A 23,678-nucleotide genomic window follows, 5' to 3' on the forward strand; every position below is an offset into this window, starting at 1 on the left:
GCCGGTGGGAACGTGTGGAAGTTCACGAAGCCTTGCACCTGAGGTTTACGTACTTGACCGAACCGTATTTCAGTTACGCCCAGGGTGTGCCGGAGCCCTGCTGCGTTTGGAAGCACATCGCTTCCCAGCCCCGTACTCAGTGGTGGCACCTTGGTGGTTTGGAGTTAGTCTTGATGGGAGCATTCACACTGGCAGATGCCACAATCAGGGCTCCCTTTTCCTGGCAAGTTGTTGTTGCACGTTTACGAGCATATGGGTCATAAAAAAGAAAAACAAGGGGGGGGGGGTGCCTGGGTCCCATCCGCTGTAATTTTGATTTAATTGGGATGGCCCCGGCATTGTTTATTTCTTGTTTTTTTAACTTTAAACTTCGCAGGCAAGTCGAGTGTGTGGCCAGAGCAGAGAACCCCTGCTCTAGGGGCAGGTGAGGGAGGGATCCCTCGGAGAGGTGATCTTTAAGTTGAGAGCTCCTGGCTGCCAGCAAGGCAGGAGGCAGGACAAGCTGATCCAGGCAGAGAAAACAGCATGTGCAAAGGCCTGGTGGTGCAGGTAGGGTTGGCATTAGTCACCTTTTCCATCTGTGGTCCTTAAACATCTGCCTCGGAATCCCCACGCTGCTTCCTGAAAATGCAGACTCCTGGACACAGCATTTTCAAGTTGGGCCCAGGAATTTGCATTCTTGGCAGAGTCCGTAGGTGATTCGCCCCTTGATGAAGGCCACTGCAGGGGAGGAAGGGAGGGAAACGGTGTGACAAGCAGAGAGGAAAAGAGAAGCAAAGGGGAAATTGGAGAGAACGGCCAGGCCAGGCCGAGCTGCTCCTGGGGGTCGTGATAAAATGCAGATTCAGATTCAGCAGGTCCCAGGCGGGGCCTGAGACTGCTTGCCTAACAGCCTCGTAGTAAGGCTGAGGCTGCTACTCGGGGAGCACACTTGGAGTGGCAGAGCTGGCCCTGTGTTTGGGTTGTGGAGTGTTCTTTCTCAGAGCCCTGGGGTCTCCAATAGGATTTAAGTAGAGAAGGGACTTGACGAGATGTCAGTTTCCCGGGTCCCCCCTGGCTGCTGCACAGAGGATGGACTGGAGGGGGCAAGCTTGACCGTGGGCGGATCACAACCAGGGGCCCAGGGTGGAGGCCAGGGGAGGGCGAGGTGGGTCCCAGCCCCCAGCTCAAAGCGGCCCAGCCCCCTTGGAGCCTGGAGTCGTTTCCTGTTAGTCCCTCCAGGAAGTCACCACAAGGCCTGCGGTGCTGCGAGGTCTTTCCTGGGCTCAGGTCCATCCCACCCTTGGCGGTCAGTCCCTGGAAGATAAAGCCCTGTGGGTCTGTCCACAGCGCTCTTGGTGGGTACATGATGTACTCACTGAAGAACAGACAACTTGACCCAGGTTAGCATAGCTTGCTGGAAAATCACCCGCTCTGAGCCAAACAGCCTTGAAAATCCACTCCTAAATCCCAGCAAAGGCAAACACAGGGAAATGGAGTGTTGAGTATTTGGGTAGCAAATTAGCTCTGAGCCCATGGAGACAGTTACACTGCCCGCCCCATCCCCCCCACCCCCACCCCAGACCACACACAATTTTCCATCAACTGTTGAATTCTCGGACTTTTGCTAATGGGTTTTGTTCTTCCCTAGCAAAGTTTAAAGTGTATTTATCAAACATCCTTGGTGGGCTCGGCTCAGGCCTGGTTGTGGCCCATGCTGGGTAAATTTAGGCCCTCCAGGTGCATTGGGCCTGAGATCTATGCTCAGCCCAGGGCTTATGCACAAGGAACGTGTGCTCTCTTTGCAAGCACGGGACACGTGTGTGCGGCACATGTAGGGAGGGCCTGGACGAGTGGCCGTTTGCAATTATGCCGTCATTCTCTGAGTGCCTCGGAGCAGTGGAGTCAACCTTGACCGCACACATAGGGAACCCGGGAAGTTACTGGTGTGTGGACCCCACCCCAGAGGTTCTGATTGAATTGGGCTTCAGGATGTTCAGAAGTGCCCCCAGGGGGTGTTGTATCCAGCCAGGGGTGGAAAGCTCGGCCTCTGGGGGCAGAAGGGCGAAGATGGCACCGGGGAGAAATCAGGGAAGACTTTTTGGAGGAGGAGGATCTGCACAGGATCACATGGGATCTTAGAAGCCATGTGGTGGTGAGGAGCCAGGGATTTATAGTCAGAGACCTGGCTTCAAATTCCAGCCCCCTCCACTTATAAGCCATGGGATCAGGGGTAGATCATGTGACCTCTAGCAGTGTCTTTCGTCACCTGGAACTAGGAGATGGTAATGCCGGCCGTTCAGACATATCTGAGAAGGTGGTCTGTGATAGTACTTAGCGCAGTGGCACCGACAAAGGAAGCCCATTGCTGGAATTGCCTTCACTCTAATGAGCCTCCCAGTAATGTTTGGAAGCGCCCAGTGTGGAGGTGCTTTAACCAGCCTCAAGGTTCTGACAAGTCCTGCTGCATAGAGGCCTAATTTCATTGTGTTTGGCCCAGCGTTTCCCACACAAATAGGACATCAGCGATGCCATCGAGGCCTTTTCTCAGTGAACCCCTGTTAACAAGCATCATCCCTCCAGGCCGGTGGAGATGCTTTAGCTGCGGGTTCAGCCAAGGGCAGGGCTGATGCCGTGGGCTGGAGGCAGCCGCAGACTGCAGGCGACTAGAATTCTGGGGTTTGGGATCCACCTGGGAAGTGGGCTCCCGGGGGAGCTGGATGCTGAGCCTCGTCACCTGACCAGGGACGGGCAATAGAAGTGGGGCGTGGGCCTGCCCCCCGGAGAGAGGGGGGCAGCTGGCCCCCAGGATGCAGCTAGAAGCACAGGCACTCAGTGGATCTCACGGGTGGCCAGGGGAGGCCTGCGGTGGAGGTGAACGCCAAGGCCTTGTGGTATCCGTAGACTCTGACGTTTACTCATTCATCCATCACGTGTGTGTTGAATGCCCCCCTCGAGCTGGGACTGCCTTGAGACCTTGAGCAAACCACAGGCGGAGCCTCAGTTTCCTCACTCGCGGGCTGGGATATGACAGCACTAGCTCACAGCACTGCCCCCGGGGGCTCACACACCCTCTCTGCCTCTCCCCGCAGCCGTGACAACTCCCCCAGCCTGAAGGAGATCCGGAACGGCTGCCAGCAGCCCTGTGACCGGAAGCCCACCTTACCTCTGCGCCTTCTGCACCCCAGCCCGGACCTGGTGTCTCAGGAAGCCACGCTGTCCGAGGCGCGGCTCAAGTCCGTGGTCGTGGCCTCCAGCGAGATCCACGTGGAGGTGGAACACACCAGCACTGCCAAGCCGGCACTGACGGCCAGCGCGGGCAATGACAGCGAGCCCAACCTCATCGACTGCCTCATGGTCAGCCCTGCCTGCAGCACCATGAGCATCGAACTGGGTCCCCAGGCCGACCGCACGCTCGGCTGCTACGTGGAAATCCTCAAGCTGCTGTGAGTGTCCCTGCCGCGCGCCTGTCACCGCCAGGGTGGGAGAGGGGAACTTGGCTGCGCGGCCGGGTGCAGCCGCGCCTGCTGGTCCGAGGCCTGCAGGGTGAGCGTGCTGAGTGTGTGTGTATGTATGTGTGTGTGTGTGTGTGTGTGTGTGTGCTGAGGTGTGTGTAAACATGACTGGGCGCAGGGTGAGCATGCTGAGTGTGTGTGTGTGTGTGTGTGTGTGTGTGTGTGTGTGTGTGCGCTGAGGTGTGTGTAAACGTGACTCGGCGCCCCGGTGCAGATTTCGGGTATGTATGCGTCTTGAACACATGCTCTGTGCGTGAGAGTGTGTGCGTATGCGGGGGGTGTATGTAGGGTGTGTGGGCTTGTGTATGCTTGAGTGTCTGGGCACGTGTGCAGGCTGTGTGCATGAGCTTGAGAACGTGTGTGTAAGCCTCTGCGTAGAGCTGCCGGGATGTCCACAAGCACATGGGTGCCCAAATGTGTCTATGAGCGTGTGAGTGGGAGGGGGTCGCCTGAGTGTGTGTGTGTGTGTGTGTGTGTCTGCACATAGAAGTGGATGTGGGATGTACATGAATCATTCTATAGGGGCCGATATGTGTGTTGAGCGTGCCCGTGTGTGTAAATGCACAGTGCCTGAATGCCTGTAAGTGCACAGGGATGAGGGGCTGTGAGTGCACACATGTGAGTATGACCATTTGTGCACAAAGGCTAGAGTGTGTGTGTGTGTGTGTGTGCAGACATGCCCGTGAGCTAGCCTGTGACTATGTTTCTGTATCGTGTGATCTGTGCATGCTCTGTGTGCCTGCGTGTATTTCTCGACAAGTCCCGGCCCCTCACCCGGCCTGGCCCAGTGGGCGGTGATGGAGTGTGGCCTGCCGATCAGCTCCGTGCAGGCCTGGCTAGTGGGAAGCAGACAGGAGACCCGGTTCTGCTGCGGTCGGTGCTGCTTGTGAGCCGGGTGCTTTGGGCCCAGTCCTCCCTCTCCCTGAGCCTCGGTCATGCGGCTCTACAGTGAGGGGGTCTTAATATTTGATCCTTGAGGGTCTTTCCACTTCTGCCATTCACACGTGAACCACCCAGACCCACCTCAGTGTCGTGCACCTGCTTCCTGCATCCGCAGGTGAAGGAAGGGGCCCCCCTTGGTCCGCAGACCCCAGCAGATGCCTCCCCGTGTGGCTCCCCTAAGGCCTGTTCTTCAGACAGAGCTTGGCCCCGGTCTCAGGACCGGGTCCCAGACCCGGCATTTCCAGGCACAACCACTGGCGGGTGGGAGGCTTTTCAGAGGGATCACGGTATGGGTACGACTGTGTGTTTACCCCCGAACAGTGCGTGGTGCCTGTCTAATGACCGGGCACCGGGGCCCCTCAATCCCGGGGGACGCCTGGCTCCTGGGCCTGGTCGGTACTGCCGGGGTTTCACCGCGTCCCTGTGCCTACACAACTCCGCACGGCATGCTGTGTCTCTCTCACGGACGTATTGCTGCCCTGAGCGCGCTCCTGGGCTGGACAGTGCAGGACAGCCTCTCGGTCGCCTGGAGAGCCAGAGAATTGGACTGGGAGGTGCCTGGGGGTGTCCGCCGTGCTGCACAACCAAGGCCTGTGGTATCTGTGTGCACACATACCTATGCATGCACGTGCACACACACACATACCCACGCGTACGTTATACAGTGGCTTCTTGTGGTTTGAGAGAAGAAGAGAAAATTCGGCCAGCAGAGGCCAGCTGAAGGCACTTCCTCTGTCCTTCCTTTGGCCCCTGAGAGGGGAGGGCGAGGCCTCCCCGGGTCCCCAGGGTCAGCGCCAGCCTCAGCGTCTAGCAGCAGAGGCCAGCTGAGGGCGCAGCCACTTTTAGCGACCTCCTCACACTCCCACACCAACCGAAGGAAACTCCAGGTTCTGCTCGGAGGGCATTGCTGAGAGCACACGTCCGTCTCTCTAAGGCAGGGGCAGTCCCCACTTGCTCCCAAGAGCAGAAGTCAGCCTTCCGGGGGATAGGTCAGCCGTGGCCCACGTCTCCTCCTCGCCCTGGTGGAGGCAGGGTCCCCCGGGCCAGAGACGCCCCGCGCTCTCCTCAGCCCCGTACTTCCTCTGGCTGTTTTCCACAAGCACCTGGAACCCCAGGCCTTCTGGCCCCGTCCCTGACTCCGATTTCTCATTAAGCATCAAGGGTTTGTGTTTCATCATGCAGCTGACACACGGTTTTTTTCCTTTTTCACAAACATGCTCACGAATGCGGACTCTGTTCTCCCTGGTCTGCTTCTAGGCCTCCTGTCCGCCGTGGTTGTGTAGCCATCAGGGCATGGCGGGGGTATCAGGTGTCGGGCGCTGCCCACCGGGCGGCGGTCCTAACCACTGCCTGGAATAGCACCTCACCCCTGCCTGAGGGTCTCCACGAAGCTGGTTTATGTTTCCAGAAGCCTTTTCACCTTGGGGTGGGACAGTGCCTCAGAACACAATTTGCGCCTGCTAAACTCTTCCTGGCCTTTTTGCTTCTCTGACCCTGCTGCCTGCTTGCATCTCTGGCCCACCCAAGGCCCTCAGACCCGCTGGACCCACAAACCCCTGCAGCTCCACGGGGTGACACGTTGGAAATGACGCAGATTCAGAGCCAGACTGCTGAGTTCAGGGCTGTGGATGCCAGGAGGGCTTGTGGCCTTGGACGAGTTACGTGTCCTCTCCGAGCTACACCTGCCTCCGGGACGTTCTCTGGACACCTTACAGGCACAGACGCTAGGCCAGTGGGAGTTACCGCACTTTCTGGGTATAACGGGGTTTCCTCTGTTTTAAGACACCGTTGGGAGTGAGGTGCGTTCCCGATTATATAGCGCTTTGAGGGGACGAAAGTGAGGCATTCGGCACACAGTGAGGCATTCGGCACACAGATCGCAAGAAGCATGTGTGGTCTGAGAACTGAGGACCCGTGGCCTTCTGACTTAGCCTGCCGTGCACTGCAGGCAGCGTTCTTGGCTCCTCTGGGCCTCGGTTTTCTTGTCTGTATGGTGCGTGTCGTGACGTAGGGCCTTTCTCCTGCCGGCCCGGCTCTGGTTCTTGGTGAAAGTGCACTGCTGTTCCCAACTAGCACACTCCTCAGTCAGAGTTACGTGAGGGAGGGGAAGTGTAGACGATCTAATGTGGAGCGGGGCTTCTGAGCAGGGCATTGTCGGGGCCACGGGAGCCGTACTTGGAGCCGGGGCCCGGCCTGGCCCATCCACCGGAGCCGGCACTGCTCTTCCCGGAGAGTGACGGCAGCCCAGCCCAGCCCAGCCCACAGCCCCGGATTACTTGTGTTCCCAGAGGAAGGCGTGTGCATTGTTGGAATCTGACACCTTTGAAAAGTAACATAAACCACGAGAAGTTCCCTGGAGACCCTTAAAAAGGAAAACTATTCCCAGCGCAGGCCAGCCTTACCCTTTTGAGGCCCGGGCCGGGTGGCACGACGGAAAGAATGTGGACTCGGGAGGGAAATCCGAGCAGGTTCGGGTCTATAGTAGTTTGGAGTCCACCTCTTAACCTGCTGGGCAACTGTGTCCAACTCACGCATCTATTCGGGCATCCCGTTACCAAGTGCCCCCCGCATGCGTCCACCGGGCCAGGCGCTACGCTAAATGCCAGGGCTCGCAACTCCTCTCCTGCCCTCAGTCCCTCTGGATCTGAGTGGCGCCAACTACTGGCAGTGGTGACGTTGCCTGCCTTGGGGGGGGGGGGTGTGTGTGGAGAACTGCTGCACCCGGTGGGGGGCCACAGGCAAGGGGCTGCTCTTCTGTCAGGGAAGAGAAGAGAGCAGACGTCCTGAGGGAGAGGTGGGCACATCCACCCTGTCTGACCAGCTTGAATCTGGCTGTTTGTTCTTTTGCAAAAACCCGGGGTTTGGAAGAGGCCCTGGTGGGCTGGAGGTAAGCGGAAGATGCCTCATCCTCAGGGGCCTTAAGGGAAAATGCAGACAGACGTGGGGTCGTCCCGAAGACTGGGCGGCGTCACTAGAACGTAGAAGGCAGGCGCTGGGCAGGGGACACGGGAACCGTCAGACACCGCCCAGGGTGGTCCTGCCTGGGAAGGAGCTGCCCCAGCCAGAGGCCGCAGCTCCACTGTGCGCGCCAGGCGCGAGGTGCACGGAGGGGACCGGTCGGGGGCTTGCAAGCCACACAACACAAGGAATGGCTGAAATGGCTTCCCACAGGCCGAGGGATGGCAGGGAGGCGGGACGTGACGGTGGGGCCAGGACCGAGTCCGTGAGCGTTGCTGGAGTATGACACCCCCACCCTGGGGTTGGGGCCCGCAAGAGTCGGGGTTCGGGTTGGGCGCCGTCCGGGCCAGTGTGCCCAGGCCTTGCGGCTTCTCAGGGCTCAGGCTGGCGCGTCAGCTCCTGTTGTGCGGTCAGGGTCGCGTTCTCCCCGTGCCACAGAGAAGCTCTGTGAATCGGGAGGAAATGGTGTGCCGGGAGGAAGCGTCTCGTCTGCGGGGCAGCTCAGAGCTCTGCTTCGGGCGGCAGCTGTCAAGTCGGCCTGCGGCTTCACGGGGCGTAGGTCACGTCTCCGCCAGGCCGAAGCGGCTGCCCCAGGTCCTGGGAACCACCCTGTCCCCGTTTCCTGTGTCTGCCCCTTCACCTGCCCCCCTTGTCCCTGGTGTCGCCCACCCCGAGCACAGCAAGAGAAGGGAACTTCTCAGCCGTCTGGCCTCAGACCATCTGTGCAGCGCGGTGTGAGGCGGGAGACCTGGGCCTCCTGCACACCGACTCCAGCTTCTCCCCCTGTGAGCTCCGTGGCCTTCGGCGGCTGTCCGACCTCTTTGGGAGCAAAGAGCCTCTCTAGAGCCAGCCTGGCCCCATTAATGCCAGAACCAAGTGTCTGGGGAGTGACACCCGGGGCTCATTGGAGGCCTGCAGGACACTTATGCTACCTCGTGTCCCTTTCCTCCCTGAGTACAGGGCAGGCCTGGCTGCCTTCTTGGGAGTGGGCAGTCAGGCCGCTTAGAGCCTGGTCGCTGATCCCCCTTCGATCCTAGGCCAGGCTGGCCCTGCTCTCCGGAAGCCCACGGCAGGTGCTCTGCTGGCCACGGGGGGCCCACAGCCCACCCCTCGGGCCTGGCCAGCTTCCGGGCACCCAGCCTTTGCCCGACACACCTGACATGTACCCCCAAACTTGTAGACCTGGGCATTTGGAGCAGGGCCAGGCGCCGACCGCAGACTTGCAACTGGCTTGGCCGAGGCGAGGGAGGAAATCTGCCGCCCTCTCCCTCCTCGTGCCCAAGGCCCCCACACTCAGCCCCGTGTGAGCTGCCACAGTGCAGCCGGCAGGAGGCCGAGCTGCGGGCCTGGGAACACAGGTGACGCACAGTGCCCCACGGAACAGGCCTGCCGATGCCCCCTTCTGTCCAGGATCGACCCCGGGCCAGGCTGTGTTGCCCTGAAGCCCAGCGTGCGCCTCACGCCCGGCACAGCCCCAGCTCCGTGGCCTCTGACACCCACTAATTACGAGCGGTTTAAAGTCTCCTGGGAGTTTTCTCTGTTTAATGGTATTTCTACGTAGAATATTTTTTTTTTTTTTTTAAGCCAAAGAATAACCAGGAGTGCCTTTCTCCCTAGAGGGAAGTGGCCTTCCTGCAGAGATGTAAGCGGGAGACGGGGTGTCGTGTCGTTCGGTCGATGGAGCACGGATGTGGGAGCCCGGCTCCTGGGTTCAAGTCCCAGCTCCTACCAGCTGTGTGACGGCCGGCGCTGGCCCTCACTGAGCGTTCTCATCTGTAGAATGGGGGTGGCGGGTGCATCCAGCTCAGCAGGTGTCTGGGGCGCACTTACACAAGCACCGTTACAGCGTTTGCTCCTGTTTTAGAGTTTCTGGAAGCCATGAATCCGGTGGGGGAGGGGGGCGGGGAGGGGTTCAGAGAGAAGACAAGCCAGACATGAAGGTCACTGAGTCCCCCCAAAGAGCAGCACACAGGTGTGGATGGGGTCAGAAGGGGTCTCCACATCCTGATGCGCATCTGACGGGCCTCTGGGCTCCCTGTGCCCAGCCACCTGGCACGCAGAGCTCGCGCCCAGCCTTGGGCACTGGAGTCCAAGGACCCCGCCGTGAATCCCGGCTCCACACTTCCTCGCCGTGTGAGCTCAGGTGGCCCTCACTGTCTCACCTGTGAGGCGGGTGTGATAGCTCTGTCACCCTCGAGTGCCCGTCCCGAGGAGCCAGGGAGCAAGTTTGTGCCCGGTGCGCGGCCTCATAAGTGCTTAACAAAGCCCCACAAAGCGGCACTGTTAGAACTCACCTCAGGCCACCAGGCATTTCTGGGGATTCTTTTCTGTGCGCTCGTTGAGTCTTTGCTCAGAGCCCCCCAGGGTGCGAGCTGGGTCCTGAAGGCTGCCGCTTTATCCCTGGCTTGTTTGCAGGAAGGCGGGGCCGGAAAGGCTCGTGCCCAGGACTCCTGTAAACCGTGTGTCGTTGGTGGGGGCCGGTGCCGGCTCCTGGGGGTGAGAAGACCGTAACTGTCGTTTGGGGTGAAGTGCACACACACAGCATATAAACAGACACACGGTGTATCGGGGGAACGATTAGGGACAAATGTCGAGAAAGCTCCTCGGGGTGGTGGGGGACAGAGGAGCACCGGATGATGATGAGAACTAAATGGAAACGAGTCCCAGGGCCGTAGGACCACGGTTCCGGTCTGGGTCCTTTCCTCTGCCCGGGCTGGTCCGAGCACCGTCGGCGCCTCCTGGGGGCACCGCCAGGCGTCAGTAGAGGTCCAAGCGTAGCGCCCCCTCCTGCCAGGATCCGGGCCAGACTGCACACTCAGGCTTGCAGCTGGGGACACGCACCCCACTTGACAACATTTCCTTCCACCTGGGAGTGAACCCCACACCCTGGCCGCGTCTCTCTTGTGTGTACCGGGGCCGCAGCTCAACAGTCCTCCTCTGGGCACCAGCCATCCGCCTGGCCTGGTGCCCGGCATGGCAGGTGCAGAGATAAGACGCAGCCCCTCCCAGGGTGCGGGCACCTGGGCGCCCCGACCGTCTGCAGCTCAGGCGGGGCCGCTCCAGGCCTCGGTTCTTGTGTGAGGGGTAGAGCACTGGGACCTCGGAGGTGCCCACCCGGCTTAGCACAGTCGGCGAGAACTGGCTACCCCTGGGTTTGCTTTCTGGCAGAGTCCCCCAAACCAGAGAAGTAGGGGGACCCGGGGCAGGGACAGAGGTCACAGCCCCAGAGGCACCTGAGGTCAAACCCAAACCCCCAGTTGGTGACTTGTGCAAATATGAGGCATCTCTGGGCTTTGTTTTCCTCCTGCAATATGGGTTGTCGTAATTGGGGTCTCGCGGGGCGTCTGTGAGTGTTAACCGGGACCCGTGTGAACGCTCTGGCTCCTGGTAAAGGCCCGTCTGCCCTCAGGCCGAGGCACCGCCGTGTCCCACACGTTCCTTCCCCTGCCCCGACCCAGCTGGCTCCCAGAGGGACGGCTGTGCTGGTACCGTGTGTGGGGCACCCCTGCCGACTCCACAGCGGCCTCCAGAAGCTCTTGCTTCCTTTCTGGGGACCTCTCTCTGCGGTCACCCTGCCAGCTACTTAGCCACTCCCTGCCTGTAATACAGATTCGCGGTGGGTGGTGGTCGTGGGGCCGTTTCCGTGGTCTGAGCAGTGAGTGCTCTCTCAGCACATTGCAGCTGTCATGCTCATTCATGCCAAATGTCCCTGTTCTGGCACAGTCGGCCCCTAGGTGGGGGGGGGGGGGGGGGAGGGGGGGAGACCCTCCAGTGTCTGGTCTCACCTGAGGCCTCAGCCAAAGCCTCAGCTGCCGTCTGTCAGAGCTGGCGAGAGCCAGGCCTGGATCTGATCTCCCATCCACCACAGCAGTGTGAGCGTGCACAGTTAACTTCTCTGAGCCTCGGTTTCCCCATCTGTTGAGTGAGGCTGATCTTCACCATGAAGAAGAAACAGGCGAAGTTCTCCGCGTGAAGGAGTATGTGCACAACGTGCCGGCGAGGTCGCAGCTGCTGGTATCTGTTCCATTACCGTCATCATCACCGTCATTGGCAGGGACCTTTTTTTTCAGTTTATCTATTTTGAGAGAGAATGTGTGTGAGCAGGGGAGGGGTAGAGAGAGCAGGAGAGAGAGAATCCCAAGAAGGCTCCACACTGTCAACACAGAGCCCGATGTGGGGCTCACGCTCACGCACAGTGAGGTCATGACCCGAGCTGAAGTCAGACGCTCGACCGACTGAGCCACCAGGCGCCCCTAACAGTGACTGTTCAGGAGAAAAATGCTGTCATCTGGACAGAGGAGTAGAAGTAGCTGATAAATCAGGAGGGTTGCCCCAAACTGCAAACGAATAGCATACCATTGTTATGTTTTATATGAGTAAGTCTACAAATTTGCCACCGGGTTCTGGACAAAGGTGAGAACACCTCTGCGTTCCCCTCATAAGCCCCCCGGGCCAGACCGCTTGGGCGGCCACAGCAAAATTACACAGACCGGGTGGTTTTGATGACAGAAACCTGTTTTCTCGCAGTTCTGGAGGCCAGAACTCTGAGATGATGGCGTGGGCGGGATGGGTTTCATCTGAGGCCTCTCTGCTGGGCCTGCAGTCACCTTCCTTCTTCCCGCGTCCTCACACAGTCTTGCCTCCGGGTGCGTGTCTGTCCCGGTCTCTTCTCGTGAGGACGCTGGTCGCATTGGGTCAGGGCCCACCCTCACTGCCTCGTCACACCTTCACTGCATCTGTGTTGCCACACACAGACACGTTCTAAGGTGCCAGGGTTGGGATTTCAACCTGATAATTCAAAAGTCAGAAGGAACAATGATCTGGTAACCTGGGTGCAGAGGTGAGGTGGGATGAGGCCCCAGGGAGCCAGATGGCTGGCCCCTTCGGTTGCCTGAAGGAACTCTCTGGACGGGTTCTGTCTGTCAGGCTGGCAGACGCCGGCCGCTCATCTTCCCAGCTCCCTGGAGGCGGGAGGTGGCTGGAGCACGGTTGGCGAGTCCCCGCCAGACCCCCGCCCCGTCCTTGGCCACAGTCCGAACCTGACTGTCTCCCCTTCTCTCTCTAGGTCGGACTACGATGACTGGAGACCGTCTCTGGCCAGCTTGCTTCAACCCATTCCATTCCCCAAAGAGTAAGTCCCACACCGGTCTCTGACCTCAGTGGTCCACCGACGGTCACCCCGAGAACACCGCGGGCGGTAGTGGGAGATGGAGAGGTTGGTCCTCAGCTGTGAGGCCCCGGGGAGGCCCCCCACCTCTGAAACATGGGGAGATTACCTCATGGCAGCGACACGAGGATTCGCTGAGCCAAGCAGGCAAACAAAGCCCTCCCCACCGAGCCTCCGTGCAGGGGAGTTAGCAACTTCTGTTCTGCTTCAGGTGGGAATGGGAATACCTGTCTGTGCTCTCTCCGGTGGCCACAGCGAAAATCGGAAGATAATGCATGTGGAATTGCTCTCTGTGCCATACCGCCATATGCTGAAAGCTCTCTTATTGCGCCCATTACGATTATTAGCTTGTGTTCCACAGTGAGTTGGGCCAGAAATGGACCCTCCCCGTCTCTCTCTTGCCAGCCCTTATGCCAATATTGAATTTATCACAGGAAAATAGGGAGAAAACCGTCTAGTGGATAATGGCCTGCGGAGAAGGCTTTGTCTGAATAACCAGGCCCTAAAATGCCTCCAGGTCTCTGTTTTGACAGATGTGGAGAAGCCGGGCCTCAGGAGGCAGCTCAGGGCTCTCTCAGGAGCCGATTAACGAGCCTGTGTTTATGAAATGCGGCTCTCCGAGGGGGACATTATACCTGGTAATTGCCCCATTTGCTGGCCTGGCCCGTCCCTGGGGCCCCCAGGACTCAAGACCGGAGAAATCCGACTCCTGAGAGCCATGGCTGTCTCCAAAGAGCAGTGGCGTCACTGGCTGCGCTCGCTGTCCCCATAGCCCCGGGGACACATGTGACAGTGGGCCCATGATGCAATTCGCTTGGAAAACGGTCCCCAGATGCCCCTCTGATGCACGGCGATAATTAGCACAGCCGCACCTTAATGGTGGAACAATTAGTGCACACACCTGGGTCTCTGGTGCCCACGTGCACGTGCTCACAGACACCTGCTCAGCACCCACAGGTGTGGGACCCGGGCCGTGGGGGGCTCAGTATGCTCCCGTCGCCAGGATCCTGGCCTCGTCCAAGGAGGCCTTTGCTTCGCAGTTTCCAAGAGGGACAGAATGTCCCTGTCTCACTCTCAACCTCCTCCTTCTTCAGATCAGACATAAAGCCGCACCGTCCCCAGAGGAAGATCTTTGGATCACTGAGGGTTTCGAAAGCCCCCCGCTAACTGCAGTTTCCCTTTGTTTTTGTTACAGAGCCCTCGCACACGAGAAGTTCACCAAGTAAGTATTTGGCCACCTCCCTCATCACCTCCTTCCGGTGCGAATGTCCTCTGCTGCGGCCGTGCTCAGCGGCCAGCCCTCCTTCCAGCCCGTTCTCGGTCACGTGCATAGCCAGGCCTGCCCGAGGTGTTTCCTGACCCCGCCAGCTTCCCCGCCCCAGCCCTCCCCTCAGCCCCCATCACTGTCCACACAAGCCAGGACCCTGGCAATGACTCCGCCCCCACCCTGTCTCTTTCAGGGAGCTGAAGTACGTGATTCAGAGGTTTGCCGAAGACCCACGACAAGAGGTGAGCCCCCCACTCTGCCTCTCGAAGGCACCTTGTCAGGGCTACGGCGTGATGCCTGTGGGCCACCCTGAGCCTTCTGTGGCTCTGTCGGGGCCTCTCTGTCTCCCACAGGCACTCAGAACACTGTACAAAGGCTCCTTGGCCTGGAGCATGAACACAACCGCCACTCCCCGCCCCCAGCCCCCCAACGCCCCCCGCTGTGATCGGGGGGTGGGGGTGCCTGGCCCATGACGTCAGCCTTTTACTGTAAACTCAGGCTAACCAGAGGTGGTTTGCCACCAGCTGGCGGTTTCTTCTTGGAGCACAGGCCTTGTTAGGGGCGGGCTGGTACAGGGGCTCCCAGCCAGCTCCAGGGTAGTGCTGGTCCCTCTTGAGCCCTGCCGTTCTGACATCCGCAAGCCAGCAAAGACATCTGAGCTGGGAAGACATCTGAGCCGGGCTCTGAGCCGGGGTTCATTTCCTGGGCATGGTGGCTGAGGGCCTCTGAAGGGCCGCTCTGCCCCCCCCCCCCCGCCCCCCGTATCTGGGCTTCAGGGAGAGGTCAGCTTTCCCCCTGAGGCTTCGTGAGCAAGGACTCGGGTGGCCTGGGTTCCTCCATCCACTGCATCAGGGACATCAGAGACACCTGGCCTTGGTCAGGCGCTCACCCTGTGTCGGGCACCTGCGTTTTCTCCTGGAGTCCTTGCCACAACCACGAGTGGGGTCTGTTGTCAACCCCATTTAACACCAGAATTCCCCTCCTTTTGGAGCTGAGTGACATCTCCTTGGCCACGCAGCTGGTACCTGGCCAAGGCAGGGTTCAAACCCAGGGAGTCTGCCTCCAGAGCCTGTTTGGTAGGTGGGGCCAGGCGGGGCTGCAGACATGAGGGGGACTCCCACTGGCCCTGCCCCGAGGAGCTCACAGCCCCCTTCTCCAGCTGCATGGATCCTGGGGTGTGATGAGGGGATCTGGCTTCTAGGTGGGGACAGACCCCCAGCAGAGCGGAGGGTTAAGGATGGGCAGAGGACGAAGGGATTCCTTCTTCTTAACGGAGCCAGAATATATTCTCTTCCGGCCCCACGGTGAAACATAGTTCTAGAACACCTTGATTCTAAGCCCTGATTCCAAGCCCCTGCATTCCCTGGCTGCAATGGGAAAAGCGGAAATGCTAGCTAGGCAGGTCTGGGCTGCGCTAAGCCATTCTTCGCTGCATGTGAAGACAGATTCCCAGAATTCCCCTGGAAAGTGAGCCTATATTTCAAACACCAACTTTGAAGTTGAAGAATAAAAGTGGTCCCAGCTGCTTCCCAGAGCGGAGAAGCAGAGCCAAGTGCTGGGAGGAGACTTTCCGAGCCCCGCACCATACGCAAGGCCCGGGGGACTGGTGAGCGAGGGGCCAGGCCGGTCTTGCGGAGGGGTGGGGTGCAGAGGCCCGGCACCGCCCCCCCCCCCCCTCCTCGCCAGGCCCTGCTCCGGGCTCCTCTGAACCTCTTCCTTTGATTCTGTTTCTCGTCCCCTCTCTCCGCTCCCACCTTCTGCCTCCTAAAGAAGCCGGACTTCTAAACCATTTGATACATTTGCCAAATAGAGTTGCATACTCTTGATTCCCTATTTTTTAAAGTAAACAAATTAACATTTGATATTTTTCCGACTCAGAGGGCAAGAAGTCAAAGCCCCCCCCCCCCCCGCCTCTGTTTTCTGTTCACTTGTGTGTGGGTTGTGATCAATTGAATATCTGTAAGTAAGTGGTTTTTGGCAGCAAATTGTCCTTCCTTCACTCCTGAAGGAAACGATTGGCCACTTCTATCAGGTTTCTTCTGAGGACAGAGAGGAGGTAAGAAACAAAGGCCTGGGTTTCCCTCCCTCTCCCTCTCTCTCTCTTTCTCTCTCTTTCTGCAGCTATAGTAGGGTGGATGTGGATGGAATTTCTCCCAAACACACATACGTGTTTGCACACGCCCACCCACCCACCCACACGCAGAACTCTGGGAAAGCACTTGAGACCCAGAGAGAGCGGTGCATGTGCATGAAACCGCCCCACCCTGGACAGAGCGCCTTCCAGGGAGAGGCAAAGACTCAGAAGGTGGCTCAGAGGACACGCAGCGAGGGCAGCAGGCAGACCCCCAATGGTGGAGGGGGCAGATGTCCTGAGAGAGCAGGACAGAGGAGGGTCAGAGAGCTGAGGGCAGAAAGCAGGAGACAGGACTTAGAGGTGCAGAGAGAGAAGAGAGGAAAAAGAGCTGCCCCCTGTGCTGTGCCCGGAAAAAGGCGTAGAAAAGGGGACTGAGTTGAAGCAGTAGCTTTGAGCCTGTCTCCCCAAGATCTGTCCACAGACTTGCTTCTATTCAGAGCAGCTAACCAAGCCAGGCCTGGCCCTTCGTCCCACGGAGCTGATGGGGAACGGCTGGTGTTCCCCAGTTTACAGATGCCACGGTTTTTCCCAACAGGCCTTCTGTGGAATTCAGTAGGAGGTCGGAGTCGCCGGAGTAGACGTTAAACGGATTTCTTAAGTGCGGGACTTGTGGGAGCTGGTATCGTCTGTGTGATGGGACTGACTGCTGTGCCCCTTCTCTGCTGCAGGTACACTCATGCCTGCTGAGTGTGCGGGCCGGCAAAGACGGCTGGTTTCAGCTGTACAGCCCCGGAGGGGTGGCCTGTGATGATGACGGGGAGCTGTTTGCCAGCATGGTACGTGGGACGGGACCCTCAGTGGGCACTGCGGGCGGGGACCGGGTTTGCCCCGCCTGATGAGCGCCAAGCACTGTCCCGGTCCGGCAGTGGCCAGCCTGGGAATTTCCGGATGGCATCGGAGCCAAAGAGGAAGGTGGTGATGAAGACGGTGACCAGGACTGTCTCTTTCTGCCTCTCACCCGAGCAGGCACCAAACCGAGGGCACGAAAGTCCTGTTCTCGCCCCATCTCACTCGGCTCCGTCGGGAGGTGACACGTAGTGTTACCCCGCTTTCCAGGCAGGCAGCAGAAGCCCACGGTGCTCACTGCCCAAGCTCACACAGCTCACCGTAGTGGCAACGTTCAGATCGAGCTGCTGAGATCAGGTCGAGCTGCTGAGGGCTCAGAGTGCTCAGAGATTCTAGAAGGCACTGCAGACCCACCAGCTCACCCGACCTTTGCGATGAGAAGTCAAGGTCAGGATGACCATCTCCTCCAGGAGACGAGAGGTCTGATGTCACCAGACCCACAACTGGGCACCCGCCGCGATTTCCAGTACTTTCTTTGTGCCGGACACTGTGTTGGGCACCTCACGTGCCCTGTTTCTTCTCGGTCTTCAACTTCATCCCATAAACACGCCTGTGCTGAGGCAGCTCCGGACAGGTGCCGTGGCTGACCTGAGGTCACACAGGCTTTCAGCCTCCAGGTCCCTCCCTTGATGGGGCCCACGCTGTCCAGAGCCTGCCCTTCCAGGGGCAGCGTGACCGTCTCCTGACGGGGGGCACAGACTGTCCTCCAGGTGGCCAGTGACCTCAGCTGTCCCTCCTGCTCGCAACACCAGCTGGGTTCTGTGACCAAGCGTGTTCCCAGCGGCGAGAAAACAGGATTCAGGGGGCCTCTCTGCTGCGCCCTCGCTTCGCCCCCTCGTCTGTAAAACAGGGAGTGCAGCGCCGGCCTCTCGGATCACCAGGCGATCGCCTGCAGTGACGGAGGCAGGGCGCCCAGCCAGGGCCTAGCGCACGGCCCGCCCAGAAGTGACAGCTGTGGTTGGTCTTCTCTCTGCTGGGCCGCCCATCCAACAGGGCCAGCTCGCGAAGCTCTCCGCAGTGACGACAGATCCGGCGCTGCCTCTGGAAGCTTTCTTGAAAGGGACTTATTTTTAGATCGTTTTCCTTACGCACTGGCTCTCCACTCCTCACCCACTGCCTGACAAGTCCCTCTTGAGTGCCCTGTGCATCCTGGAAGTGCACCCCACCTCCCCACTCACGAGGGCTCCCCTGATGTCACAGCTTCACCATGGCAACAGCCGGCGGTCCCCCACCCTGTGTGGCGGGGACTCGGTGTGCGGAAGAACCCGGGGGGCTGGCAGCTTCCCCACCTGAGAGATTGCGTCTGTGCCGGAGTTAACGATGGAGCGGAAAAGATACACGCGGAAAAGGAGGCAGACAGCCCCTGAGAGAGCAACGTGGCGTTTCCATGGAGACACAGGGGGCAGGAGCGGTCCCCTAGATGAGGCTGCCGTTTCCAACCGTGGAAGGGCATTTGCCATTGCACAAAGGGGGAGAGCACACTAGGCATTTGGGGCCCCGGCCCTGTTGCTTGGGGTCCCCTGCCCTCGGGACCCACCTCCAGAGACACCGGAAAGAAACACCATCGCCTTAGTGTCGGCCCCGCGTGTAGCCCAGGTGGAGCGGAATTTGCCAGTTCCTGGGTTTCTGGGGCAGGTGATCACTGGGCAGCTGTGGAGCTCATAGGGCGCTTGGGAAGGGGAGGCAGGGCTCCCTACAGGTCTCTGTCCCACGTGTGGTGGCACCGTACCCCCTGAACACTTACTCCCCGTCCCACCCCTGCCCTGGCAACCACTCCACTTCCCGAATCTGACACCCCAGGCCCCTTCCATGTGCGGAATCCTACAGGATCTGTCCCTTGTGATCGGCTTACTGAGCACCACATCCCTGTGGTTCATCCACACCGGAGCACCAGTCGGTGGGAAGAGGGGGGTCTGATGGTCTTTTCAGATCTGGTGTCCAGAGAGGGTGTGGGGAATCCTTCCGGCATGCCACCGGCAGGCATCTCGGGCCACAGCCCCACTGTGGTCACTGCCCTTCACGTGGGCTGTCTCCCGTCATAGGTGCACATCCTCATGGGCTCCTGTTACAAGACCAAAAAATTCCTGCTCTCCCTGGCGGAAAACAAGCTGGGACCCTGCATGCTCCTGGCGCTGAGGGGGAACCAGACCATGGTGGAGGTAAGGAGCTGGCCCGGGTCCCTGGCAAGGCTGCTGTCTTGCCCGGTCCTTCGTCTTTGTTCACTGGGCACCTTCCAGGAGCCCAGAGCTGTTAGGGCAGCTGGGAGCACAGCAGTGGAGGCGGTAGGTGTGGCCGGGCCTCTCCCAAGTCAAGTGGGAGCGGGAGCCCCCGCGTGTCACAGTTGATCCCTTTCACTTATGATCAGGGGAGGTTTCTGCCCATTTGTCTATTGCTGTGGAGCAGGCCACCCTGGTGGCGGGGGGGGGGGGGGGGGGTGGCTCAAAACAATGGTACTCATTTTTTTGGCTCACGGATCTGGGGGTGACTGGGCTCAGCTGACAGGTTCTCACCCTGGGTCTCTCATGAGCAGACCGGGCGAGCTGGGACTCCAGGCCTCTGTCTATGAAGCAGCCTGGGCAGAAGTATTCCTGTTCCCCGGGGAACACACGCCTGGCCCAGGTCCCCCCTGCCTCATCCTAAAGTCCCCAGAAGCCTGGGGCCCCCAGAGCCGCTGTCCACAGACAGGATGGCAGAAGCCATGTTGCTCTTCCCGGTGCAGCCCCAGAGTCAGGCAGCAGCACTTTGCCACGTCCTACCCATGAGAAGTGCTGGCCGGTAGTCACGGCGACAGGGATTAGAACACCTCTCGGTGGGCAGAGCATCAGAGAACTTGAGCCCCAGAGCGTCCCTGCCAGTGAGATTTGGGGGCCAAGGAGTCAACAAGAGGCCCCACAGCAGGGGTAAGGAAGAACAGAGGAGGTCAGGATGGCTGAGTCAAGGGGTTGGCGATTTTGGTGGATGGGCCCAAAGAGCCTAAGTGCCCAAAGGCCCCGGTGGCATCTCGGAGGTTCACTGAGATGCTTGCGCAGGGAACTTGCAGGACGGGGGTGAGCAGGGAGCCAGGAGGCAGGTGAGCCGTGCTGTGAGGGCCTGGGCCGGGCAGGCTTTGCTTGGCAAGTGAGAAGTTCCCGGAAAGGGCTGCCGTCATGCTAATCCTGGGCGAGAGGGCCTGAGAACAGAGATCGCGTCGGCTCCCCAAGGCTCTGGGAGGCAGTGTGTGGCAGGTGTCCCCCGGGGCTCCAGTTTCATTCTGAGCCTGTCTTGCGCACCAGCCATGTGCCAGGCACAGGGGGATAACTAGGGATGGAAAGAGGTGCCCTGTCCTTTGGGCTCTCTCCCAACCCTTGAGGTCCTAGTATGCATCATTTCTTCCCGCATTTGCCGAGAGCCTGCTCCGTGCTCAGCTGGCTGTGCACGAATGTTCCCGTTGTACAGACGGGAAGCTGCGATACGTGATTTGCCCAGGTCACCCAGCCAGAAGGACAGAGAGGGGGGAGCGTGGTTGCTCGTTTGCAGGATGAGATCTCGGGGCACGTGGAGCACGCGGAGCTTATCCGAGACCCCTCCCTGTGGCGCGCGGGGCTGTTGGCACGGGCTGAGGTCCAGCCCTCCGTGCCTTCAAGGACCAGCCCTGCTGTAACGCACCTCCGCTGCTCTCGGGCAGATCTTGTGCCTCATGCTGGAGTACAACATCATCGACAACAACGACACCCAGCTGCAGATCATCTCAACCCTGGAGAGCACGGGCGTGGGCAAGCGCATGTACGAGCAGCTGTGCGACCGGCAGCGAGAGCTGAAGGAGCTGGTGAGTCCCCGGCCCGGCTCTGGGGCGCATGTGCCAGGCCCGCCAGAGCACAGCTGGGGTGCAGGGGGACGGAGCCCGGGTCCCCCGCCCGCACCTGCGCGGGCCTCTGTCTCCGCGAGTCCTCCTCCAGACCCGGAGAGGTCGGGGCTACCACCTGCCACTTTCCAGGTGATCACAGACGTGTCAGGTCGGTGCCCCAAAGTCCCGGAGCTCCTACGGGGCCTGGCCAGGAGTCGCATCCTGCCTCACCCCAGAGCCCTGCGCAGCAGCCACTGCCTCTTCCCCATATCCCACAGGCCCTTCTTTAAGTGCACCAGGGCTGGGCTTCAGAGGGGTGGTGAGCCCACACCTCCCTGGTCTCCGGGAGCAGCTCTCACCCAGCGGCCGATAGGAGACAGTGTATAAATACTCCAGCTCCCTCTCCGCACGGGTGGGACACCTCTGAGACATGACTTCTCCACCATTTCCCAGAGGACCCCCAGCGGTAGCGGTACCGTAACGCTCCCTTCCTGGGGGGCCTTCGCCGCCTCACTCGCCCACTCCCCTGCTGGCGTTTCTGGGGATTCCCTCTCTGATAAACCGGCTGTGTTCGCACCTTGTCTCGGGGTCTGCCCCCGAGACCGAGACCGCCACGTGGCCTTCTGCCGCCGAGAAATAAAATGGCGCTGTGCATGATGTCAACGGGGAGGGGGGTGTGCAGGCTGGCGGCCCAGGGGAAAGAACGGGTCGTCATCAGTCCGGTTTCTGTTGCAGCAAAGGAAAGGCGGGCCCACCAGGCTAACACTGCCCTCCAAGTCCACGGTGAGTTGGTTTTATTCTCCTGTGGGGCTGGGTAGAGGGAAGAAGGCAGCTAGATTAGACCTCCCTGATGAGGAACTTTAGCCGGTGGAACTGACCAAGGACCCTGTGGTACTTGACAGGCCAGCTTTTCCAGGAGGGAACCAGGTTCCGGGGAAACCAAACACGGTAGATGGTCGCTGGTATTAACGTTAATATGTTACCAGTTAATAATAGTACTAATAGCTAATATACATTGAGCATTTACGTACCGGGTACCGGGCTGTTCATCTTATCACCACAACAACACTGTGAGGTTGGCGCCTCTCTCCAGCCCCACTGACAAGGTCTTCGGGGATCTTAGTTCCTCCTATCTTGTGCCGCCGTCCTTGACATGAGGTTTCCACCTCGTGGTCCAAAAAGGCTGCTCAAGCCCTGGCCATCAGGTCTCCATTCACGCCAGCAGAAGGAGGAAGAGCAGAGAAGAACATGCCCCTTCCCTTTAAGGGCTTTCCGAAAGTTCTCCTGGACACATCTCCCTGTATACCATTGTCCAGACTCGGCACACGGCCACATCTAACTGGGAGATTAGCCTTAATTCGGTGTGGCCGTGTGGCAGCTAGAATCCAAGGATTCGATCACTAAGATGAAAGGGAGAGCGGACGTTCCCCGCAGCCGCCTGGTAGTCTAGTGCTCACGTGTGTCTTGCCCTCCAAAGGCCTTAGAGGTGGGGGACCTCAGTGTTCTCAGGCGGGCAAAGGGCCCACGCTGCTGCCTGGGAAGGGGAGCTGGCCAGGTACACACGTCCGTGTGCACGCACACACGCCTGTGGGAGGGACGTGCCTCGGAGCACCCCAGTCGGTGACTCAGGGTGTGAGTCACGGCACTGGAGGCTTTCTCCCCCACCCACAGGGACGTGGGGGCAGCCGCTCCCAGCACCCTCCTCGGTCCTACCCCCCCCCCCTCCAAGCCGCACCGTCACCCCGGCTGCAACTGTCTACGGGGCAAGGGAAGGGAGGTGGGGACAGGGGTGTGGAGGGGTCTCCAGAGCGCCTGGCAGCCCCGGGCCTTCCCCGAGAGCCCACCGCCTGTCTGTTTGCAGGATGCCGACTTGGCTCGTCTGCTGAGCTCCGGCTCTTTCGGAAACCTGGAGAACCTCAGTCTGGCCTTCACCAACGTGACCAGCGCCTGCGCTGAGCACCTCATCAAACTGCCTTCTCTCAAGCAGCTGAACCTGTGGTCCACTCAGGTGCACACTGTCTGCCTGCACCCTGCTCTGCCCCCACCCGCCCCCGCATCCTGCCCCCTCCTCCATGCCCCTGTGCGCCCCTGCTCTGCGCCCTCCTCTGGGACTGGCCTTCCTGCCTGGAGCCCGGGGCCCAGTCTCCTGATTACCACGCCCCTCCCCAGCTCAGCACCCCCTCCGTAGGCCAGAGGACACTTAGGACCTCGTGAAGGCCAGTGGCCCGTTTCACAGTTGGAGCTGCTGAGGCCCAGGGCAGGGGCATGCCCAGCAAAGCCTTAGAAGCCCTGAGAGGCGGGGCCGAGACGTGACGCCGGTCTCCCGCACCCGCCTGCGTAGCACATGGGCAGCTCGGGAGTCTTCCTGTTGTGGTAACAACCACAGCACACCGATGCTTGCTGCCCACGCTCGGTGTCGTTTGCGCTGCGAAGCGCCTTGCGTGGATCAGCACACGTGGTCTCCACTCCCCACCTGTGACGTGGAGGCCCCGCCAGAGCCCTCCTTTTATAGAAGAGGAACCAGGTGTTCCCGGCAGTCTGCCCTCCAAGGCCCGTCCTGCCCCATCCTGCTGTCCTGCCCAGGGAAAGGTGGCCTTGGCCCTCACTGGTAGCGGGAGCCCCTGAGTTCAGAGCCCTCCTTGACAGACAGCAAGACCGACTCCTGGGAAGGGCCCTTGGTTGGCCCGCATCCCACCCGCAGAAGCTGGACTCGACCCCCGGTCAGGGGAAGCATTTGAGTCTTTGGAGAGAAGCGAGGGCAGCCCAGATCCCCCGGCTTGAAAGGCGGTGGCTCTGTCCCCATCACCTTCCTCCACCGCTGCCTCCAGCCTCGGAGTCATTTCCCTGAGTGCCGTGGGGACGCGGGTCGATCCCCAGGGCTGAGGGGTTCTATGCTCCACAGTTTGGAGACGCCGGCCTGCGGCTCCTGTCGGAACACCTCACCATGCTCCAGGTGCTGAACCTGTGTGAGACGCCTGTGACCGACGCCGGCCTGCTGGCCCTCAGCTGTGAGTCCTGCGGGGGTGGCCAGGGTGGGCAGGGCCTAC

General features: G+C 60.0%; 1 protein-coding gene and 1 long non-coding RNA gene across 4 annotated transcripts in view; one reads left to right on the forward strand and one right to left on the reverse strand.

Moving 5' to 3' along the window:
• Nucleotides 1–23,678, forward strand: part of LOC123577690 (c-Maf inducing protein) — a 235,133-nt gene that overhangs the window by 205,455 nt on the left and 6,000 nt on the right. For all 3 annotated transcript variants that reach the window (XM_045439850.1, XM_045439851.1, XM_045439852.1), the window contains 10 exons: nt 3,072–3,425; nt 12,460–12,525; nt 13,757–13,783; nt 14,022–14,070; nt 16,631–16,738; nt 18,851–18,967; nt 20,473–20,613; nt 21,367–21,414; nt 22,493–22,639; nt 23,534–23,639. In XM_045439850.1, coding sequence (XP_045295806.1) covers nt 3,072–3,425; nt 12,460–12,525; nt 13,757–13,783; nt 14,022–14,070; nt 16,631–16,738; nt 18,851–18,967; nt 20,473–20,613; nt 21,367–21,414; nt 22,493–22,639; nt 23,534–23,639 — 1,163 coding nt within the window. The remainder of the gene's footprint in view (nt 1–3,071; nt 3,426–12,459; nt 12,526–13,756; nt 13,784–14,021; nt 14,071–16,630; nt 16,739–18,850; nt 18,968–20,472; nt 20,614–21,366; nt 21,415–22,492; nt 22,640–23,533; nt 23,640–23,678) is intronic.
• On the reverse strand, nt 1,769–15,728 carry LOC123577693. Its single transcript, XR_006702024.1, has 3 exons — nt 15,616–15,728; nt 10,986–10,988; nt 1,769–1,779 (listed from the first exon to the last, which is right to left on the reverse strand). It is a non-coding gene; the product is annotated as an uncharacterized LOC123577693 (long non-coding RNA).

Source organism: Leopardus geoffroyi, chromosome E2 (assembly GCF_018350155.1).
Source record: "Leopardus geoffroyi isolate Oge1 chromosome E2, O.geoffroyi_Oge1_pat1.0, whole genome shotgun sequence".
In the NCBI taxonomy this organism is placed as follows: Eukaryota; Metazoa; Chordata; class Mammalia; order Carnivora; family Felidae; genus Leopardus; species Leopardus geoffroyi.